The sequence below is a fragment of the Nematostella vectensis genome, chromosome 13 (genome assembly GCF_932526225.1).
Source record: "Nematostella vectensis chromosome 13, jaNemVect1.1, whole genome shotgun sequence".
Classification (NCBI taxonomy): domain Eukaryota; kingdom Metazoa; phylum Cnidaria; class Anthozoa; order Actiniaria; family Edwardsiidae; genus Nematostella; species Nematostella vectensis.
Window position 1 is genome coordinate 12,773,277 of NC_064046.1, and position 21,019 is coordinate 12,794,295.

Here is a 21,019-nt window from a genome sequence, read left to right on the forward strand (position 1 = left end):
TATTCGGTTATTTTCAGCAATCTTGGGTTTAAATACATTTTGTGACTTTCATTTTAGACGTCTAGTGGCAAAACATTATTAAACTTTGCAAGTTTATTTACTTTTTTGAAAAAGGTAGTTTACTTCCGGTTCAAAATGGCGGCAAAATCAATACTCCTTATTACTCAGTAAATAAAGCCGATCTGAGGTTGGCTCTATAGCCTATCTTGTAAAGGGTATTAAAAACCATCACTATGCTAAAATTGGTAGCTTTAGCAAAAAGTGCGCAATTCAAACACATATCCGCCGGACCAATAGAAGAAAAAATATCTTTTAGTCCTGGTGCGTTCTTAGGTGCTAATAGTTACAACCTATTATTGATCATTAGTGTAATAGTCCAGTTTCGAATTCGAAAATGACCGCTAGACAGATTAATTGAGGGCGCATTTTACAGTGTTAGCCTCCACGTGAAGAAAATTAATCATAAATTTTCACAAGAAAACGAAGTATTCACGAGTACAATCATTGTATGATTTTCAGGATCGGTAGTTTCTCGTTGGAATTTGTGAATAATTAACTTCACGCCGAGGCTAACCCTGAAAAATGCGCCCTCAATAAATATGTCTAGCGGTCATTTTCGAATACGAAACTGGACTATTCTCTTCCTAATAATTCATTGGGTATTATATTCTTATATACACTAAAATTTGAGAAAATCGTAAAGAACATATTCAGCCTTAAAATGCTCCAAAAATAAAAGCGGCCCAACCTCAACTGAAAATTAGACGTTCTTATAAAAAAAGGCTAGTAAAAGTCTAGTCTTTTATTTGAATCGTAAATCATACAAAACTCTGTGTTGGAAAAAGATGTACCCCTTTCGATGTAATAATTGTAATAAAACTGGATGAAAATTCACATTCTGAGTGGCCAGCACTAATTCTGTGATTGTTTATGATGCTTTGATTTTGATAATTTCTTTCTTCCTAAAAATAATAGGGGCGTAAAGGTTTGCGGTTTTGCCTTAAATCTGGCGCGGTTTTTCGGTTTTCGTATTTTATCCCGCGGCATTGCGGTTTCTCTAGACTGCGCGGTTTGCGGTTATTGACTTATTTTGACGGTTCTGCGCGTTTTTCTGTGCGGTTCTGCGGTTTTCGCAAATTCCTTACGCCCCCCTCATAATAGTATAGCCTATGTTACCCTTTCGTAGGTAACACTGGCATATTTCCTGTGGTTACTATCTTCTGTTAAAAATATATATTTTCGAAACATAACAAACTAAAGCCCCGGACAAAAAAATATCAGCAATACTAGCACGTCCGAGCCCGACTGACACCGAGCATTGTCGTCACACATCGTGTATCACAGGGCCGTAGCAGGGGGTGGGCGATGGGGCGCGTGCCCCCCCCCCCCCATTTTTTTTTATAAAAAAAAATACGAGGAAATGACCAGTATACGTGGCTGTGCCCTCAATATTTCCTGGCGCTATTTACACGGGGTTTATGATGGCTATTTCTGGACGGGCAGCTGACGTGGTGTCTCACTTCAGAATTAATTTCTCCAGTTGCATTGTGGGAAACTCCACCATGAGAGCTAGGACGAATGCGCATGCGTATGACACGGCCACGATCGCCACGAAGTAGAAGACCTGGACAAGACAGTATAATATTATTAAGATTCAGAAGTACATGCGCATTGCACTGGTATGCACTGATTTCCACTTTTACTATTCTCCTCTCCATCCCATTCCATTTTCCTCTCTGTTCCATTCTACTTTCCATTCCATTCCATTCTCTTCTCTGTTCCATTCTCCTTTACATTCCATTCCATTCTCCTCTCCATCCCATCCCATTCCATTCCATTCCCCTGTCCTTCCTTCTCTTCTCTACGTCATTCCATTTTTCTCTAAATCATATCCCTTTCCATTTTTCTCTTCTACCTTCTCCTCTATCTCTCCTCCGTTCCATTCTCCTCTCCTTCCTTTTCCTCTCCAATACATTCTCCTCTCTAGCAAACTCCCTCCTCTACTTAACGCTCCCCCCCCCCCCCTTCCCTCCCAGCTACAAAACAAACCACATGGGAATTTCGAAAATATAAATCAAATTTCATTAATATGAGTTTGGCTTTTTCTGGGTGAAACTTGCTAAATGTCAAGAAACGCTTGCTATGCAGGCTATAACTTAACATGATCCTGGCTGAGATTAGAACCCCACTGCCATTGGGTTTGTTATATTGTCCTAGTTTGTAAAAGACGGCCCTCTCTAATAAACGCCTCCTTTCTATTGACCGCGCCCCGTATGATAGAGCGAAGGAAGACACTCATACCGTATCACCCCCCTGCCAGTCGCACCCCTCAATGCCAGTAGCGGATCTAGGGGAAGGGTTAGGGGGTTTAAAGGGTTTAAACCCCCCTTTGGGCTGTCAGAAAGTTATATGTAACAAAAAAATATATATGTGAGTATGCTCTGGGTTACTCACAAGGAAGGAGTCTGTATATGTGATTGTGCTCTGGATTACTCACAAGGAAGGAGTCTGTATATGTGATTGTGCTCTGGGTTACTCACAAGGAGGGAGTCTGTATATGTGATTGTGCTCTGGGTTACTCACAAGGAAGGAGTCTGTATATGTGATTGTGCTCTGGATTACTCACAAGGAAGGAGTCTGTATATGTGATTGTGCTCTGGATTACTCACAAGGAGGGAGTCTGTATATGTGATTGTGCTCTGGGTTACAAGGAGGGAGTCTGTATATGTGATTGTGCTCTGGATTACTTACAAGGAGGGAGTCTGTATATGTGATTGTGCTCTGGATTACTCACAAGGAGGGAGTCTGTATATGTGATAGTGCTCTGAATTACTCACAGGGAGGGAGTCTGTATATGTGATTGTGCTTTGGGTTACTCACAAGGAGGGAGTCTGTATATGTGATAGTGCTCTGAATTACTCACAAGGAGGGAGTCTGTATATGTGATTGTGCTCTGGGTTACTCACAAGGAGGGAGTCTGTATATGTGATTGTGCTCTGGATTACTCACAAGGAGGGAGTCTGTATATGTGATTATGCTCTGGATTACTCACAAGGAGGGAGTCTGTATATGTGATTGTGCTCTGGATTACTCCCAAGGAGGGAGTCTGTATATGTGATTGTGCTCTGGGTTACTCACAAGGAGGGAGTCTGTATATGTGATTGTGCTCTGGATAACTCACAAGGAGGGAGTCTGTATATGTGATTATGCTCTGGGTTACTCACAAGGAGGGAGTCTGTATATGTGATTATGCTCTGGGTTACTCACAAGGAGGGAGTCTGTATATGTGATTGTGCTCTGGATAACTCACAAGGAGGGAGTCTGTATATGTGATTGTGCTCTGAATTACTCACAAGGAGGGAGTCTGTATATGTGATTGTGCTCTGGGTTACTCACAAGGAGGGAGTCTGTATATGTGATAGTGCTCTGAATTACTCACAAGGAGGGAGTCTGTATATGTGATTGTGCTCTGGGTTACTCACAAGGAGGGAGTCTGTATATGTGATTGTGCTCTGGATTACTCACAAGGAGGGAGTCTGTATATGTGATTATGCTCTGGATTACTCACAAGGAGGGAGTCTGTATATGTGATTGTGCTCTGGATTACTCCCAAGGAGGGAGTCTGTATATGTGATTGTGCTCTGGGTTACTCACAAGGAGGGAGTCTGTATATGTGATTGTGCTCTGGATAACTCACAAGGAGGGAGTCTGTATATGTGATTATGCTCTGGGTTACTCACAAGGAGGGAGTCTGTATATGTGATTATGCTCTGGGTTACTCACAAGGAGGGAGTCTGTATATGTGATTGTGCTCTGGATAACTCACAAGGAGGGAGTCTGTACATGTGATTGTGCTCTGGGTTACTCACAAGGAGGGAGTCTGTATATGTGATTGTGCTCTGGATTACTCACAAGGAGGGAGTCTGTACATGTGATTGTGCTCTGGGTTACTCACAAGGAGGGAGTCTGTATATGTGATTGTGCTCTGGATAACTCACAAGGAGGGAGTCTGTATATGTGATTGTGCTCTGGATAACTCACAAGGGGGGAGTCTGTATATGTGATTGTGCTCTGGATAACTCACAAGGAGGGAGTCTGTATATGTGATTATGCTCTGGATTACTCACAAGGAGGGAGTCTGTATATGTGATTATGCTCTGGATTACTCACAAGGAGGGAGTCTGTATATGTGATTGTGCTCTGGGTTACTCACAAGGAGGGAGTCTGTATATGTGATTGTGCTCTGGATAACTCACAAGGAGGGAGTCTGTATATGTGATTGTGCTCTGAATTACTCACAAGGAGGGAGTCTGTATATGTGATTGTGCTCTGGGTTACTCACAAGGAGGGAGTCTGTATATGTGATAGTGCTCTGAATTACTCACAAGGAGGGAGTCTGTATATGTGATTGTGCTCTGGGTTACTCACAAGGAGGGAGTCTGTATATGTGATTGTGCTCTGGATTACTCACAAGGAGGGAGTCTGTATATGTGATTATGCTCTGGATTACTCACAAGGAGGGAGTCTGTATATGTGATTGTGCTCTGGATTACTCCCAAGGAGGGAGTCTGTATATGTGATTGTGCTCTGGGTTACTCACAAGGAGGGAGTCTGTATATGTGATTGTGCTCTGGATAACTCACAAGGAGGGAGTCTGTATATGTGATTATGCTCTGGGTTACTCACATGGAGGGAGTCTGTATATGTGATTATGCTCTGGGTTACTCACAAGGAGGGAGTCTGTATATGTGATTGTGCTCTGGATAACTCACAAGGAGGGAGTCTGTACATGTGATTGTGCTCTGGGTTACTCACAAGGAGGGAGTCTGTATATGTGATTGTGCTCTGGATTACTCACAAGGAGGGAGTCTGTATATGTGATTGTGCTCTAGGTGACTCACAAGGAGGGAGTCTGTATATGTGATTGTGCTCTGGATAACTCACAAGGAGGGAGTCTGTATATGTGATTGTGCTCTGGATAACTCACAAGGAGGGAGTCTGTATATGTGATTGTGCTCTGGATAACTCACAAGGAGGGAGTCTGTATATGTGATTATGCTCTGGATTACTCACAAGGAGGGAGTCTGTATATGTGATTATGCTCTGGATTACTCACAAGGAGGGAGTCTGTATATGTGATTGTGCTCTGGATTACTCACAAGGAGGGAGTCTGTATATGTGATTGTGCTCTGGGTTACTCACAAGGAGGGAGTCTGTATATGTGATTGTGCTCTGGAAGGAACTGTAGAAGACTCCAAGTACGATTGGGTGTAAAAGGTAGGCACTGTATGTAAGACGACTCAGAGGAATCCAGATCCGCGCAGACAGGATGCTGTTGATGGTTCCTGTGAAAATATGCACAAATTGTATTAATTGTAGGGGTGGGTATTTAGGGTGTGCGTACTATAAGATACATTTGGATTTGCTGAAGGGGTGGTCAATAGATAAATATGGATTGAGGGGGTAGTGGTGATAATGATGTTGGTGGTGGGTGGTGGTGAAGATAATGATTAAGATGATGATTATTATTCTGATTGTGGTGATAATGATGAACATGGAGTTGTTATTGAATAATATTTGTTGGAGTTGAAATAAACAATGCACAATGATTTAGCTTATATATAACAATATTTTTAATTTAGAATACTTGAGACAAAGACATGATTGTTATATTTCCAGAAGAGGTCAGATTTTTCCCGTGTCAGAAAACCAGCCCTGGGTCTTCCCATGTGCTACATAGTGTTGGAATGCCATTACCTCCAACACCAGTATGACAGGTGTATATCACCCATGCCAGGGCCACAGCCCATGCAAAGCGCCCAAATACACCATAGATCACATTCTCAGTCATGTTGAAGGGCTCAGGGTGAGTACGGAAGTTCTTGTACAACCCGTAGAGGGATGCCAGCCCACAAACAATTGCAACTATCCAGCCAAGAAGGATAAACACCACTCTTGCACTCTGATAATAAATAGATAGGAGAATCTGACAAACAGCAAAGTTTCACATATGATGACAGCACGTATAAACATATGATGACAGCACATATAAACATATGATGACAGCACGTACAAACATATGATGACAGCACGTACAAACATATGATGACAGCACGTATAAACATATGATGACAGCACGTACAAACGTATGATGACAGTACGTACAAACATATGATGACAGTACGTACAAACATATGATGACAGCACGTATAAACATATGATGACAGCACCTATAAATATACGATGACAGCACATATAAACATATGATGACAGCACGTATAAACATATGATGACAGCACGTACAAACATATGATGACAGCATGTACAAACATATGATGACAGCACATATAAACATGATGACAGAACGTATACTATAAATATACGATGTCAGCATGTATAAACATATGATGACAGCACGTATAAACATATGATGACAGCACATATAAACATATGATGACAGCACATATAAACATATGATGACAGCACGTATAAACATATGATGAAAGCGCGTATAAACATATGATGACAGCACATATAAACATATGATGACAGCAGGTACAAACATATGATGACAGCACATATAAACATATGATGACAGCAGGTATAAACATATGATGACAAAACATATGATGACAGCACGTATAAACATATGATGACAGCACATATAAATAAAGCACTTCAGTTGAACATAAGAACATAAATGCTAACATACAAAAACAGCTTAAAAAAAAAAACTTGAAATAATATTAATTACTCACAAATGGTTTGTGCCTTTTAAATGTCAGAACTGATAATTATTGAATGCAAGCTTCCCAAGCATTAGGTCTGTATTTATCATTTATCAAAAAGAAAATGTAAAATAGAACCATCCGATCCATTAACTGACAAGCTTGTGTATCTCATTTCAAAAGTTCAGAAAATTATATTTTTTATCTTAAAATTTTGTACCCTTGGACTGCCTGTAATTTATTTACATGGAAAATGGTTTTAAAAGAAGTACAGTATAAACAGACACACACAATAGTAATATGACTGACTTACTGGTCTGAAATGCAGAAGGGATGTTCTCTGCTTGTCTTTGTGGAAAAGATATCCTAGGGCAAGTCCAACTAGATATGGGGCTATGCGGCAGTATGGCTTAACATATATCATGTTTGTATAATCCTGACTATTGCCAAAACCGTTGCCACTGTGGAACAAGATAAAGAAAAGTATTATGCCATTTGGACAAGGTGTGTTCAATTGCTATAAAGCCAATCAAATCTAAAATATGATGGTTGTGGTGGTGATGATGATGGTAGTTGTAATGATGATGATGATGATGGTGATGGTGATGGTGATGGTGATGATGATGATGGTGGTGATGTTGATGATGATGGTGATGATGATGATCGTTTCCCAAATTTTTGTTCCTCTGCCTTTCGTCTCGCTGGCAGATTTTAACGGTCAGTCGCACTTGGGATTTTTTGCACTCTAAATGTTCGTGAGGCATTGCTCTTTCGATCTGCATCCAAAAACTAAACTCAAAAGGATATTTTCATTAAAATGAACCGATAATTGTGAACGCGCGTCTCAAAAAATGAGGAACTGTACGTATCGGAACACCGCCTATTTATTCAAATAGGAGAAAAACACTTTTTCTTGTCAGAAATCAAACCAATTTGAATGAATGCAGTACAGTATGGCAGTGGTAAACAAAATAGTAACGAATGACAAGCATCAACCGAAGACCTGTGGCAACAGCAAAAGGCTGAACTATTGCCAAATATGAACAGGAACACAGGTTCCAAGACTGAGAATTCGTATTAAATTAAAAGTAAATAATCGACTAACAACAAAAACAACAAGTCAGAGAGATAAATCCCATCAATACCCAGTGTCCCCGCCAAACCCAGAGTACACGGTGTAGTCAGAACAAAGTTGAACGATTTTTAAATCGTAAGAAACTTACAGTACAACTGGGATCAATATTGAAGGGAATACATTACGCATGGGGTTGCGACTCAATCGATCAATCAATCAATCGATCGATCGATCAATCAATGGAACAAACAATCAATGAGATAATGAATTCCTGCAATACCCGCTATACCCGCCATTCCCGGAGTACAGGGTGAATTCAAAACAAAATTGAACGATTTTTAAATCGTAAGAAACTTACAGTTACTAACAATGTCATAGAATTGTTGAATTACCCAATGATAAAGCAATGTGGCTACTCTATATAAAGAGACAGAAAAAGGCAAGAATCAGTTCATTCACTATGAGTAAGCCGTGCTCTCAGCTCAACAGCAAGCTCATAAGGGATGCGGCCGAATGCCACCTCGTCGGACCAATACAGAACCTCTGTTCTGTCATATCATTTAAATGCATCTGGAGGGTAGATGAAAGCACGTCTAAGCTGAAGCAAGCTAAAATGTCTGAAGAGGTAAGATTGTGAAAACTATATAAAGATATTTTTTTCGCTATTTACTTTCTTTAAATATACTTTTGGGTTTTTTTTTTTGCAGGCAGCAAACGAAGAGTCAGGACGAGATGACGAGGAGACGGTCGTTGCATCTCAAGTTTCTACGCTGGGGAAGCAAATATATCCTGCGATTTCCTACTGGGTTGCATGGCAGATTACCTTTTTAGATGGAGACAAGGATAACTATTCTGGCAGTGACGCAGAGACGTTCAACAAGCTGAGTATCGCAACTGCCAGCCTTTCAGCATGCGAAAGCGACAGCTCAACATTTTACTAGAGAAGATGAAAGGAGAGAGGAGTTTGCGACCGCAACTAAACAAGGCCCGTAAATCTAAAATGCTGAAAAGCCGAAGTAAAGGCTGGTGGATCTGGGAGTTCCACACAACTTGCTGGAATTATTACCGGAAGACCCCGAAGATGCAATGCCCGAGGAAATAATCGTAGAACTACGGCGGATTAGAGAGGATCACCAGAAGTCTGAGGCTGAGAAAAGGAAAGTCATGGCAAGAGCGGCATTCAAGAGCCATTGGGTGCGAGCGACTGAGACTGAGCTGCACCGATGTTCGTCGAGATTGCAATCAATCTCGGAGAACGAGGCGTTGAAAAGCACTAAAGCGTTGGTGCAACTTGTTAGCGACAAGCTCAAAAGTCAGCATACCAACACTCGTACTCTGGCTTGCGAGACAGCGATTGAGGAAAGACGGAAGACGTGAATCAGCTGGGGGCTCCTTGACCAACGATGTGCGCATTTGTAGCTAAACTTATGGGATCCGCTACAAAGCTGCGACGATGAGGCAGACAGTGACCAATATTCTTTGGTTCGAGACAGCGGATGTCCATCCCAGACACACACCCCTCCTCGCCAAGGCTCAAGTGACGATATGCCAGAGGTAAACATGTGTTTTTGTTACCTTTTTGCTGATCAAATTATTCGAGCCTTTCACGCTTTTTTAGATACCAAAGACCCCATCATGGAGCCCAAAACCAAACAGATGGGAATCACCAGGGATAGAATTGATGGCATTCACTACACCGGCCAAGCGCCGTTCCCTCACCCAGACTCCCAAGGGACGACGCAACCGACTCAAGTTTCGTAAACCGCAACCGACAGACAATGGGCAAACAAGACTGGACGGTTTTCTCAGCCAAATGTAATCTTTTTAATGTTCTGTAAACACGATATTCTTCCTGATACTCTGTATAACAAAGTCGCAATAAAGTCTGAATAAAGACGTGTGCCTTCATATACGCACAACGCTACGTAATGATACCAATTGTCAAGATTACTTAAGAGATTAAAGGTATTTTACCTACACAAATACAATTAAGGGAATTCGTAATGCAAACTTTGTAAGACGCTTGTTAGTCCGATCTTGTGGCGTGATACATTCAGTTTTACTAAATACAAAGAAACATGTCGAAACGCCAAAATTAGAATGACTGTAAGTACATCATGTCCCACCTAGCCTTTCCTGTCCACTAAGTGGCTATCCGTGGTGCCGTATTTTCTGTTTGCTCGATTGAGCAACGAGTTGGGGCTCCTCCCTTTTTGGAAATGGAAGTCGGGGTCTCTTAAGATCGAAGTCCACTGCCCGAATCCGTATCTTTTACGACCAACTTTAAGATACTTGTCCTCTTCGGGCGTAAATAGGAGCGATTTTCTGCGAGCCGGGCATAGTTCTGCCATCAAAAAAGCGTCTTCGCGCTTCTGCTTTGCCGGTAGTTTGCGGGCTGAAGGCTTCATTCTCGCTGCTGGCGGTGTGGAGATTTCTTGAACTTCGTCCGTTGAAGAGCACGACTTCGTGCAGTCGTCTTGATCCTCTGAAGAGTTTGAAAGGTCGGAGAGCCTCGTTAGAACCTCTTTGTCCAGCTTGGTGCCACTGTCGCCATGTAGTTTTTCGAGGCATTCGCGCGCCTTTGTGGCGACTTCGCGTGAACGCTGCTTGCGATAGTGCACTTTGGCGACGTTCGAGCTGTGCTTCTGATCTTCAGAGATGGCGCTTCGATCGGCACTTTTTAGCAGCTAGACGTCTCGACGATTTGTCGGTATCGTGTTGGGTGAACATACTTGCCAGTCGCTTCAAACACAAGTTTGCTCATCAGCTCACCGAGCTTTTTGTGCTGACCCCCGTTTCTCGTAACTAGGACGTACTCACACTTGGGTTTGAGTAGCGGGCGAATGTAGGTTATGTATCCCTCGAGCACACTCATGTTTGTGTCGGTCAGAAGGAGCGAGTCGAAGCCGTACTTGCCCGCTGTTTTGAACATTTTCTGGTCGACAAAACCTCCGTTAGTCTTGGCAGTGCGCACCATGTCCACAGTCAGATACTGATACGTCATTGGCCGCGAGCCCTTGACTTGGATAAACAGATAAACGGCGAGAAATTTAGTGGCAAACGACAGATCAAACGGAGACGCCCTGTCGGGCGTGTTCTTGCACGTTCTCAGCACGGCCTCGTAGCGGGGCAAGTAGCAAGACACCACACCAAGGAGCTCGTCCATGGTTGCCCAGTGCCCTTTGGCCTCTAGCACATCGATGTCTAAATCGCTAGTCCACTGTAGTCGCATCATTTTTGAGACGGTCTTACGCACCTTTTTCAAGTATGTGTCCGTCGTAGACAGCCCTCTAAGCACCGCTTCCGATGCTCCGTTTACTTTCCTGTAGGTCACTAGTTCTGCAATGGCGTCCAGGTATCCGATCCGAACGGCATGACCCAACTGCCACTCGCTCTGCATTGAATCGGCAAATTTGAAAAGTAGATTAGGCGAACACAAGCAAAAGTCCACAATATCTAATGTGAGATGATCTTCGTCCTCGCTGCAAAATTTCAGAAACTTCAAGCATTTGCTAACCAGTTGCTGCGCTTGTCGATCACTTTTGCAGCCCCCACCACTGCCCTTGAGCCACGCGGTGAATAGTTCAGCAAACGTGCAAGACATGTCAAACGATGGGACGCCATTACTTGAACGTCGTTGCCCCTTCTCCTTTTCCATTTGGCTTCGAGAAGCTTCGATGTCTGAGTCGCTGGGTTTCTCATCAAAGTAATAAAACCATAGGTGCTTTTTCTTGACGTGTTTTCTACACCCTCTTTGAGTTCCGAACCCATCGTTATGGCAGTCTGGTACAGGGCAGTGAAACAGCCCGTCATTTTCGTCTTCTTTTAAGTGCATTCTTTTTGGTTTCTTCGCAGCATTTGGAAGAAGCGACCAGTTTATCACATTACCCTGCTTTACCATCTCTTTTCAGCAACGGTTAATGCGAGAATGAGAAACGTATGCGGCGTACCGCATGTTTAATGCTATCAAATACGTGAAAAGAGCCAATCAATCACTGCCACGCGACAGTCTTGAAATAGTGGCAGCAGTCTATTGGTTGGGCACGATAAACCAAAATGGCATGCCCAAGCAAGCCTCGGCATGCCCTTGCTTTTGCACAGCTTGTGCGAGTCTAGGCATCGCTTTGAAAGATCATATCTTTTGAGATTAAGAAACAAAACCATAGATGCCGAACTTTTGTTCATGTTTTCGAAAAAGGGAACACCCCACTTCGGTCCATTGTGGCCCTTTTGTTGTTCCTTTTCGCAAAGAAACGGCACCATTTAGGCCAAATCGGTCCCACTGTTCCTATACTTTTAACCACTTAGGAACAGGCGTTCCCTTTTAAGTCTATTAACCGTAGCAAACAGGATCTTTTGTTCTTTTTGAGTGGTGGTCCTCAATTGGGAACGCGTCAAAAAAGGAACTGTAGTTCCTAATTGCATCAAGTCCTTTTGTTCCGAAGCGTGCTATTAGCGTTCCGATTCTTCACCTCTAAACGGAACAACCGTTCCGTTAAGTGATAATTTATTCAGTTCCTTTCGCGGATATCGGAACACAACAAAAAACACGCGGAACTGTTTTCGAATTTCAAAACGTCTCGTGTGTAGCTCAATCAAAATAAACCGCAAACGCGAATAGAGCAAGCCCTCATAAACAACAACCTCAATCAGTATCACGGTAACTTTGGCGTTCTATCGTTGCGCATAGCGAAATTAAATGCAGAATAATCAAATTAGGGAAACGTATATGAAGGTGGTGATGATGATTTTTGTGGTTATGGTGGTGATGTCTTTATTTAAACATTTTTAAATTTTTGGCATATTTCCTATAACCAAGCAAATATAATCCCTGAAAACCTGTATGATATTATTGCTCAGCAATAATGATAAAGAAGACGAAAAATGATCGGGTATTCAACTTACCCTCCTTCTATTTCCCCTGCCAGTGCCACAGGAAGCTTGTAGTAGCCAATCAAAACCCCTGTCACAACAAAACTTGCAGCCAGCAAGCCTCCAACACCGGCAAACAGTCCCTTGTTACCGTACCTGGAGAAAGATTCAAATGAAGCTGGAGCCAGAGAAGGGGCTGAGAAATTTTCAGGGCATAGCCAGGGGAGGCCCAGGGGGGGACTTCCAGCAGCCAAAAATATAGTAAATGTATAAGACGTTACTAAGGTTACGGGGTGCTTTCAGCCCGCGGGACGCCGAAAAACCCAAAGTGTTGAAGAAAAATGTTGGTACGCACGTCAGATTAAATCGAATATGCTTATGTTACATGTCACTGTAAAGCTTAATAAATGGGAAACACAATCATTCTTTTTGTTTTTAGGTTAAATGAGATGCTTTATTTTTTAACATGTTTTAATCACGCCATTCATGCTTTCCGAGTAAAAACAGTATGCTAATTACATATAACCGAAGGTCCTGGATGTAGGGAACACAGGGTTCCAGTAAGTGATAAGAGTATTAAAGGATTAAAACACCTTGAAGTTAACTCAAAGTCTTCAAGCAAAATTCATTTCTTCTTATTATATCGAGAAGATAATAAAAATCCAAACATTTTTCTTTGCTATTATAAAGGTATTGTAGTAGGGAATTTCAAGATGCAAAAACATTTTTATCGATAGAATTTTCATTTCAAGGCACCCCATAACCCCCTCCTGTGAAATATCCTGGCTAGAGTCCTGAATTCAGCTTATTGAGGCTAGTGTTTAATTAATTATATGTGTCTCAGTATAACGGTAAAATACCTGTAGATCATGTAGAGAAGTACTGGACTGATGGCGAAGAACTGCATGTCATTGGCCAGGTACCAGGACCAGCCTAGACACTGTAAAAGATAATAAACTTTCCTACTTATATTGTGCAATGTGCTTGACTTGTTATTAGCCTCACCATAAACAAGTCAAGGTAGAGGGGAAGTCTAAATACATCCCTGAAACTAGTAATATAGCTCTTAGAACCCTTAGGATGTCTTAAAACTGGTCATCCCATTGAATCAAAAGAATCTCATTAAATCATAAAAGTGTGGTAAAATAATGGGACCAGTTTCTACATATTTTAGCAAAATCTCCAAGAACGGCAGGAGCAAAACTCCCTCCCATCCCCCCCCTAGGCCCATCCCTTGATTTCCCATGCTACTTACTGTACCTCTTTGATAAGCTCATTAGGGTAGAAGTTGTTGATATATAACACGTTGGTCCACCAGTATTTCTCACATGCAGGATTTCCCATCTGGTGGGTGTACCACAGGGGTCCTGAACCAAGGTGGGGTTCCAAGGAAACATAGAACCAGATGACGAACATGTAGGTAGGCGTCAAACTAGAAAACAAATGCATTCAAACATGTAGGTCGGGGTCAAGCTAGAAAACAACAGCAACCAAACAAGGTGTCAAACAAGAAAACAACAACAGGCGTCAAACTAGAAAATGTAGGCGTCAAACTAAAAAACAAATGCATTCAAACATAGAAGTCAAACTAGAAAACAACAGCAACCAAACATGTAGGCGTCAAACTAGAAAACAACAGCAACCAAACATGTAGGTAGGCATCAAACTAGAAAACAAATGCATCCAAACATGTAGGTATGGGTCAAACTAGAAAACAATAGCATCCAAATGTAGAAGTCAAACTAGAAAACAACAGCAACCAAACATGCAGCCTTCCAACTAGAAAACAACAACAGCAACCAAACATGTAGGTAGGCATCAAACAAAAAAAACAAATGCATCCAAACATGTAAGTGTGTGCCTAAAAGACAACAACAATCAAACATGTAGGAGTCAAACTATGTAGAAAACAAGATCAACCAAACATCTAGGCGTCAACCTAGAAAACAACAGCAACCAAAAATGGCAAACATGTATAGGTAGGCATCAGCCTAGAAAAGCAGATATATCATGAGAAGACTCACCGCAGGAAACGGTGAAGATAGAACTGAAGTAGAGGGAGGTGCCCATTTCTTCTGTTCATCTGTCTGAGGCCTAGGTATGCCATCAGCAAGCCACTGGAACAAAGACAAGGATAAATTAAGTGCTTAACCCTGATTAAGAATTTAAAAGTTGTAATTACCTTAGAAAGAAGAAACTGTCAACTGATAAGAAAGCATTGTTGATTGCTTGGAATGAGAATCTGTGAACTATTTCAAGGGCTGTCTTGTAGTTATCTGTGGAATAAACATATCAGATAGGAAAATTTAGCTAAAAAAATAACGTAGGGCACAGAACAGAAGAATACATTTTATGGACAGGAAGACACAACACGATTTAGTTTATGCGACTTGTCTGTGGCACCGCTACTACTCTGTTACTATGCCCAACTACAAAAGCTGTAGTGTGAGACATGACGGAAAAACCTGGAAAATTTGCAATTCTAGATAGAAAAAGAAGTCACAATTTCTTACAATGGCCATCGGTTCCTTGTATCCCGGACTGATTTTTGAAACACAAATATTGTGAGGGTGAAATTCACATACCCAGATTTTTGTTTTTTAAGATGTTTTTTCCTTGATCATCCTTGCACTTGTACGACCTCAGGGACGGAAAGCTCAAATTTCAATGACACTTTACAAAAAGTCGCATCAATTTAAAGAAAGTCGCATTTGATGTTTTGTTTGCTTTTACTCGCTAAGCACATAGAGAAATTTACCGCCTTATTAGATCTGAAATGAGCTTATTTGAAGCGTTAAGTCATGTTTATCCGTCATGTCCTAGTGTGTAGTCCAGGACTAAGACATGTTGTAAGCAGGTCACATAATGAGTATACCAATGACACAGGGGCCTAGATCTAGTGTGTCACAAAGCTGTTATTGTAAGCCCCTTGGTAACTTACTGACAACTCCAGTTGACAACATCCACAGGTATGTGTGCCCAAGGATGACCCATGTCATGCTAATAAATCGCATGCCGTTGAGTGAAGTTATAGCGCCCGCTGGCACGTCCATGTCCATAATCCTACCAGCATTCTTTGTCAGGGAAAAACACAGCAGAAGGCGATTCACAATACCTGAAACCATGACAAAAAATTATCCTTGATAGTATTGTCAAGTCAGATAGTTACTTGAAGGTGGTATTTGGGATACATTTAGGGGAATAGGGTTAATTGTACACCTGAAAAGGAAACTCAATTGTCTGACACTAAAGCCTAAACCCAATCGCCTATCACTAAAGCCTAAACCCAATCGCCTATCACTAAAGCCTAAACCCAATCGCCTATCACTATAGCTTGAACCCAATCGCCTATCACTATAGCTTGAACCCAATCGCCTATCACTATAGCTTGAACCCAATCGCCTATCACTATAGCTTGAACACAATTGCCTAATACAGGCCCATATGCAGGATTTTTCTTGGGGGGGGGAGGGGGTGGAAATCTGAAAAAGTGGACCTTATTTTTCTGCGGGGGGGAGAAGGGAGTGAGTTTTCTGAAAAAATCTGAACAACCCCAAAAGAACAAAAAAATAGATTTTTATGCCTTTGCAGTATTTTCACGGACGATTATTGTCGGATTCGGCTATAAAAATGGCTGACCAATGGATTGATGACATACCAGAGTGATCTAGCTTAAGCTTTATAGTATTGTCTACAATTAGCACGTCTATTGAGAATACCGAAAGTGGACTTTCGGCCGTTGTGTGTGTGTGTGTGTGTGTGTGTGTGTGTGTGTGTGGGGGGCGTTTGTACCTCCTGCAACCCCCCCTGTGTACGGGCCTGAGTTGGGACTTTAATTGTAGAAAAACACGTAAAATTTACTACATAGAAACAAAAAACAAAAGCAAACAAGCCACTTACAAGAGCAGTGTAATTCCTACCATTAGCCTAAAATTGCCTGTCACTAAAGCATTCACAATCTTGTCTCTTACTCTTTTCATTACAAGGTACTAGAACAACAGGGAGTGGTTGCTGGCCCTCTAACAGCTGGCTTGAATCATCTGTCTTCTCTTCATCTTTATTCACTGTGAGCTGGACTCGATTACGTGCTGCCCCATTAGCTACTGCCATGAAGGATGGGTTTTTATTGACAGCAAGAACAGGAAGGAAGTTGAAACTCTGTATGCCATCCACAATAGTTCCAATCAAGCTAAGAGCACATAGTACAGCACAGAAAAACCTGTATATAGCAAGATGGATAAAATGTTAAAAGCGATATGTAAAGAATAAAAAATAGTAGCACATAAAGAATAAAAAAAAATCTGGTCACTTAAGAACTATCATAACCTACATCTTATTTTTCTTTGATGGTTTATTTTATCATATTATTTATAGTCTAGCATGAAGCAGCTTTTATTTTTAGGGGGGGTTGAAATTCAGTGATTAGGTGAATTTTGTTGGGTACTGTGAGGTACTGTAAGTGTATTTAATCTTTTTTTGCAGCAATAACAGGAAAAAGAAACACAAGACATCAAACCCAGAGTCCATTTCGTAGATAATCAGCCAAAAAAAAAACAAAGAATACCCTGGGTTCCCGAGGCTGAAAATCCGCTTTTCCCAGCATGCTAGGGGGCGGGGGTTCAAATGGGCTGGCGGCGTCAGCCTCTGGTGTAATTCGGTTGTCTATTGTTGAGTTAATCCCTTTCGAGTCAGATCTTGACCCTAGCACTCTGATTGGCTATCAAAATAACAAATCGTTTGTTTGGACATTTTTTTCAAGTGATACAGAAACTGGTTTCTTCAGTTAGGGGAAATGTGAGAAACGGCAACAACCCAAATATATTTCTACTACAGATCGCTATTGCTTTGGCAGAAACTCTTCGAAGCAAGTTCCCAGACATAGCTTCCCTACAGTCACATCAGATAACAGCCATCCTTTCCTTCATTCTGAGTGTAAACATGTAATTTTGGCAGCTCGATGTGCCAAGTGACGAGAAACCGGTTTGACCGGGATTATAAATTTAAATTGTAACTGACATATTAATCAAATAGTGAACCCTGAATAGGACAGTGTTTGCCCAGAGGCTCCTCGCTTTACTCTAAAAATCTCTCGCTTTGATAGAAAAATCTCTCGTTTCTCTCTGAAAATCGCGGTTCGCTTGAAAAACTCTCGGAGCTTCTGGTCTTCAGGGTAACCAAAAAAATAACCATAAAAAAAACAAAAAAAAAACAACGAAACAATGACTCAACCAGCTACATAATGAAACAATCAACTAAAAAAAATATATTAAACCACCTCACCAACCAGCAAAGAAACAAATAAATAAATAATCACATACAATAAGACTATAGCTGATACACTGTACTCTGATGGTTTAGCACAGTAAGAAGATCTTGATTTCACAGAAACTTCAAGGCTCTTATTCAAATGCAGCACTGAAATAAAGAATGGAGAACTTAGGGAATTACATAAAATTGGAGTAATGTCACTGTTGAAGTTTTTCACTTTTCTGTCCAATGATTATTACAAAAAGTATATATATGTTTTTTATCACTGTACCATCTGTTTTTTACCCTGGTCCCAAAGCCTCGAGCGTCTGACGAGGCTCTGGTCTCTCGAAGTGCCATTTCGACTTCTGCCTCACTTTCGAGAGATTTCCCGTAGCTGGCCGGCAGCACAGAGAAGACATCTCGCTGTTTGATTAACTCGTAAAGAGACTCCTCTTGAACAAACTTTACATTTTTAATACTGGTAAATCTTGTAACTAATTCGAACTGAGCACTATTAAAATTACGATCAAAATAATCTATCGCTTGTCTACTTTGTTCGTTTACATGTTTGTTATTGCAAACAATAAGAATTAAAAACCGGTTTTGAACTTTTGAACTTGAAGCGAAAATAAAATAGAAAACTGTCAGAATTTCTTGGTTTCCATGACCACACATCAATTGGCCAATCAGCGACCAAGTTCAGATTCTGAACCTAGCAGAAGTCTAAATTGCGCTTCGAGAGGCCAGAGCCTTGTCTCAACCTCACTGGCCACTAAATAGAGAGAAGCATGAGGCTCTGGAACCAGGGTATCTGTTTTTGTGCTAGTGTTGTTGTGAAAAGCATAAACATTTACTCTACCATCGATAATGTCTTCCAGACCAACTGAAGTGTCTCTTTCACTGCAAGCTTTGGGAACACACAGCCCCCAACGGATAGGAAGTATCTAGGGGTGGGACACATAAATAAGAGTGGCAATTGAAAAATTGAATTATTTTAGTTTTAGAGTATTTAGGATTTAACATTTTCTATTATTCACAAAAAAATTGGTTGTTGAAGTATAAAGCTCCTTTGATTAAAAAGTTTTTCAGTCTAAAAAAAGGTTTGGGCTTCTTGGCCTGCCAAAATATTCCCTCCATGAGAACTCCCTCCTGCCACCATCCCAAAATATGTTTAGCAACTAATCAGGAAAAGGAATGTCAACCAGCACAATTATATCCCAGCATTTTGTCAGTGAGTGGCTTACATTATTTCCCATGTGGGCACTGATGGAGACCATACAGTAGTGTGCGTCAGGTATTTCTTGGCAAACTTCGTATGAACCAATCCATAGCAGGTTGCCCTGGGTAAAGCCACTTGGAGGTTTGCCGGCGGCATCCACATCTAAAGATAACAGCAAGAATGATTCATAAAGCAGCACTGTAGTCTATCATTGTCGCGCAACAAATATTTGTGCTTGCGTAAATGAAATTTTGTGTCAATCTTTTTTTAAGGTAATTCCCTTGAAATAGTTCTACAACCCAGAATTTTTTAAACTTGGCATAAACAATATTGAAGTGAAGGGCTTTCAAAAAATGTAATAAAAATGGGGGTTATGACCTTCTTTTCACAACAGAGGGGCGTACTTTTGGCTTGTTTTTACTGATTGCATGAGGAAAAATCCCAACTTTTAGTTTTCAAAATGAGTGCCTATAGTCTTTAGAAAATTAAGTTCTGTTTGTAGAGCTACCAAAATCCGATCTCCCAAACAATAACCTGTAGTAGCTTACGTTCAAAACAAATCACATTTAAGAGATCGCACTAAAAGACATTGTTCTCGCCACTATTTATACGGTAAAAAGCACCATTTTGAAGTATTTTAGGGCTTTTAAGAGAAAATAAACAAACTTCTACAACCCTACTTTTTTTCTTCTTCCAGTATATCATTTTTTCATATATATTCAACTATTTGAGCAAGAGATTTTTCTGTCAAAGCGATTTTAAGTAAAAAACACGCGCCTTTTGCTTTGTTTTCTTGTACAACTATGGCGCGCTTGCACTTGATATCGGAAAATTAAAACAAACAGCACACGCCACTATGCGCAGAAGGGGTGCGCAGTGCATTTCGAGGGAATTATCTTAAGCAATGCAACAGCCTACTTCAAAACATTGGTTGCATCACATTAATGAGGGCACAATTACAACAATGGCACCTTATTAATCAGGGCACCATTCAAACATGAAGAACAGTGGCACCTTATTAATCAGGGCACCATTCAAACATATAAAAGCTGTCCTAATTTTAAGCTGGTTTACTAAGGCAAGATTCCACTACACTAGCTTTAAGAGCGGTTGGAACTTCACTTTGTTAAGTAAGTTAGTTATCTGGAGTTGTGGAAGTTAAAAAATGCCGCTTCAGCAAAAAGAAATTCTACATAAAAATATAATTTATTAATGCTAAGTTCAAAGGCCGTATTATCCATGAGCCGTATTCAATGCAAATGCGTGCAAATGAATCGAGACGATTGTTTCATCTTCATTTGCATGCATAGCCTAACTTACTACTCACAGTTTCCTAATTCCTTGCTAGTAGTAAGGTTCACTAATGCCATAGAGCATTTACTTGATACACCAGTTTCAGTCGAGTTCCCTAGGTTTGTCGACGACAAACCCCTAGTTGACTTTGGGTTTTGATGGCTCAAGGCTTGCATCGCGTAGGGAGTTAGCGCAAGCGAAGTAGACCGTAGGAAAACAACAAGAAGCAAGCTTGAAAACAATAATATTGATCTACAAACTCCAGCCATTGTAAACAAGACAGGAAAACAGCTATACGCTGCACTTCCAGGTCACAGTTTATCGATCATACTGCTGAAACATGGACAGAAAAAAGAGAGAATGGACAGGACTCGAGACAGTCACAAGACCGTATTAGAAAAATAAATTGTAACAATTTGTCCCAAGGGGAGTAGGGCTTTAAAGATGACTAGACGAACCGGGATATCAAGTAGAAAAACTACTAAAAATGGTAAGATAGCTGCCTTGGTAAATTAAAATCATTCGTATAAGTTTGTTAGATTTTATTGATGCATGTTTTAAAGTTGAGTATAAAGAAAGAAA

General features: G+C 41.0%; 1 protein-coding gene, 1 long non-coding RNA gene and 1 pseudogene across 2 annotated transcripts; 1 reads left to right on the forward strand and 2 right to left on the reverse strand.

Moving 5' to 3' along the window:
• Positions 1-787: 787 nt before the first annotated feature.
• LOC5519545 (nose resistant to fluoxetine protein 6) lies at positions 788-20,847 on the reverse strand. The gene is made up of 15 exons (XM_032364263.2): positions 20,472-20,847; positions 19,170-19,306; positions 18,785-18,869; positions 17,994-18,090; positions 16,647-16,894; positions 15,617-15,790; positions 14,858-14,951; positions 14,700-14,792; positions 13,936-14,107; positions 13,536-13,615; positions 12,709-12,831; positions 7,042-7,189; positions 5,758-5,962; positions 5,203-5,345; positions 788-1,624 (listed from the first exon to the last, which is right to left on the reverse strand). The coding sequence occupies exons 1-15, from the start codon at positions 20,704-20,706 to the stop codon at positions 1,517-1,519; spliced, it is 2,142 nt and encodes a 713-aa protein (XP_032220154.2). The 5' UTR covers positions 20,707-20,847; the 3' UTR covers positions 788-1,516.
• On the forward strand, positions 8,378-9,715 carry LOC116603278. The gene is made up of 2 exons (XR_007306308.1): positions 8,378-9,357; positions 9,422-9,715. It is a non-coding gene; the product is annotated as an uncharacterized LOC116603278 (long non-coding RNA).
• Positions 9,631-11,719, reverse strand: LOC116603276 (annotated as a pseudogene).
• Positions 20,848-21,019: the final 172 nt, after the last annotated feature.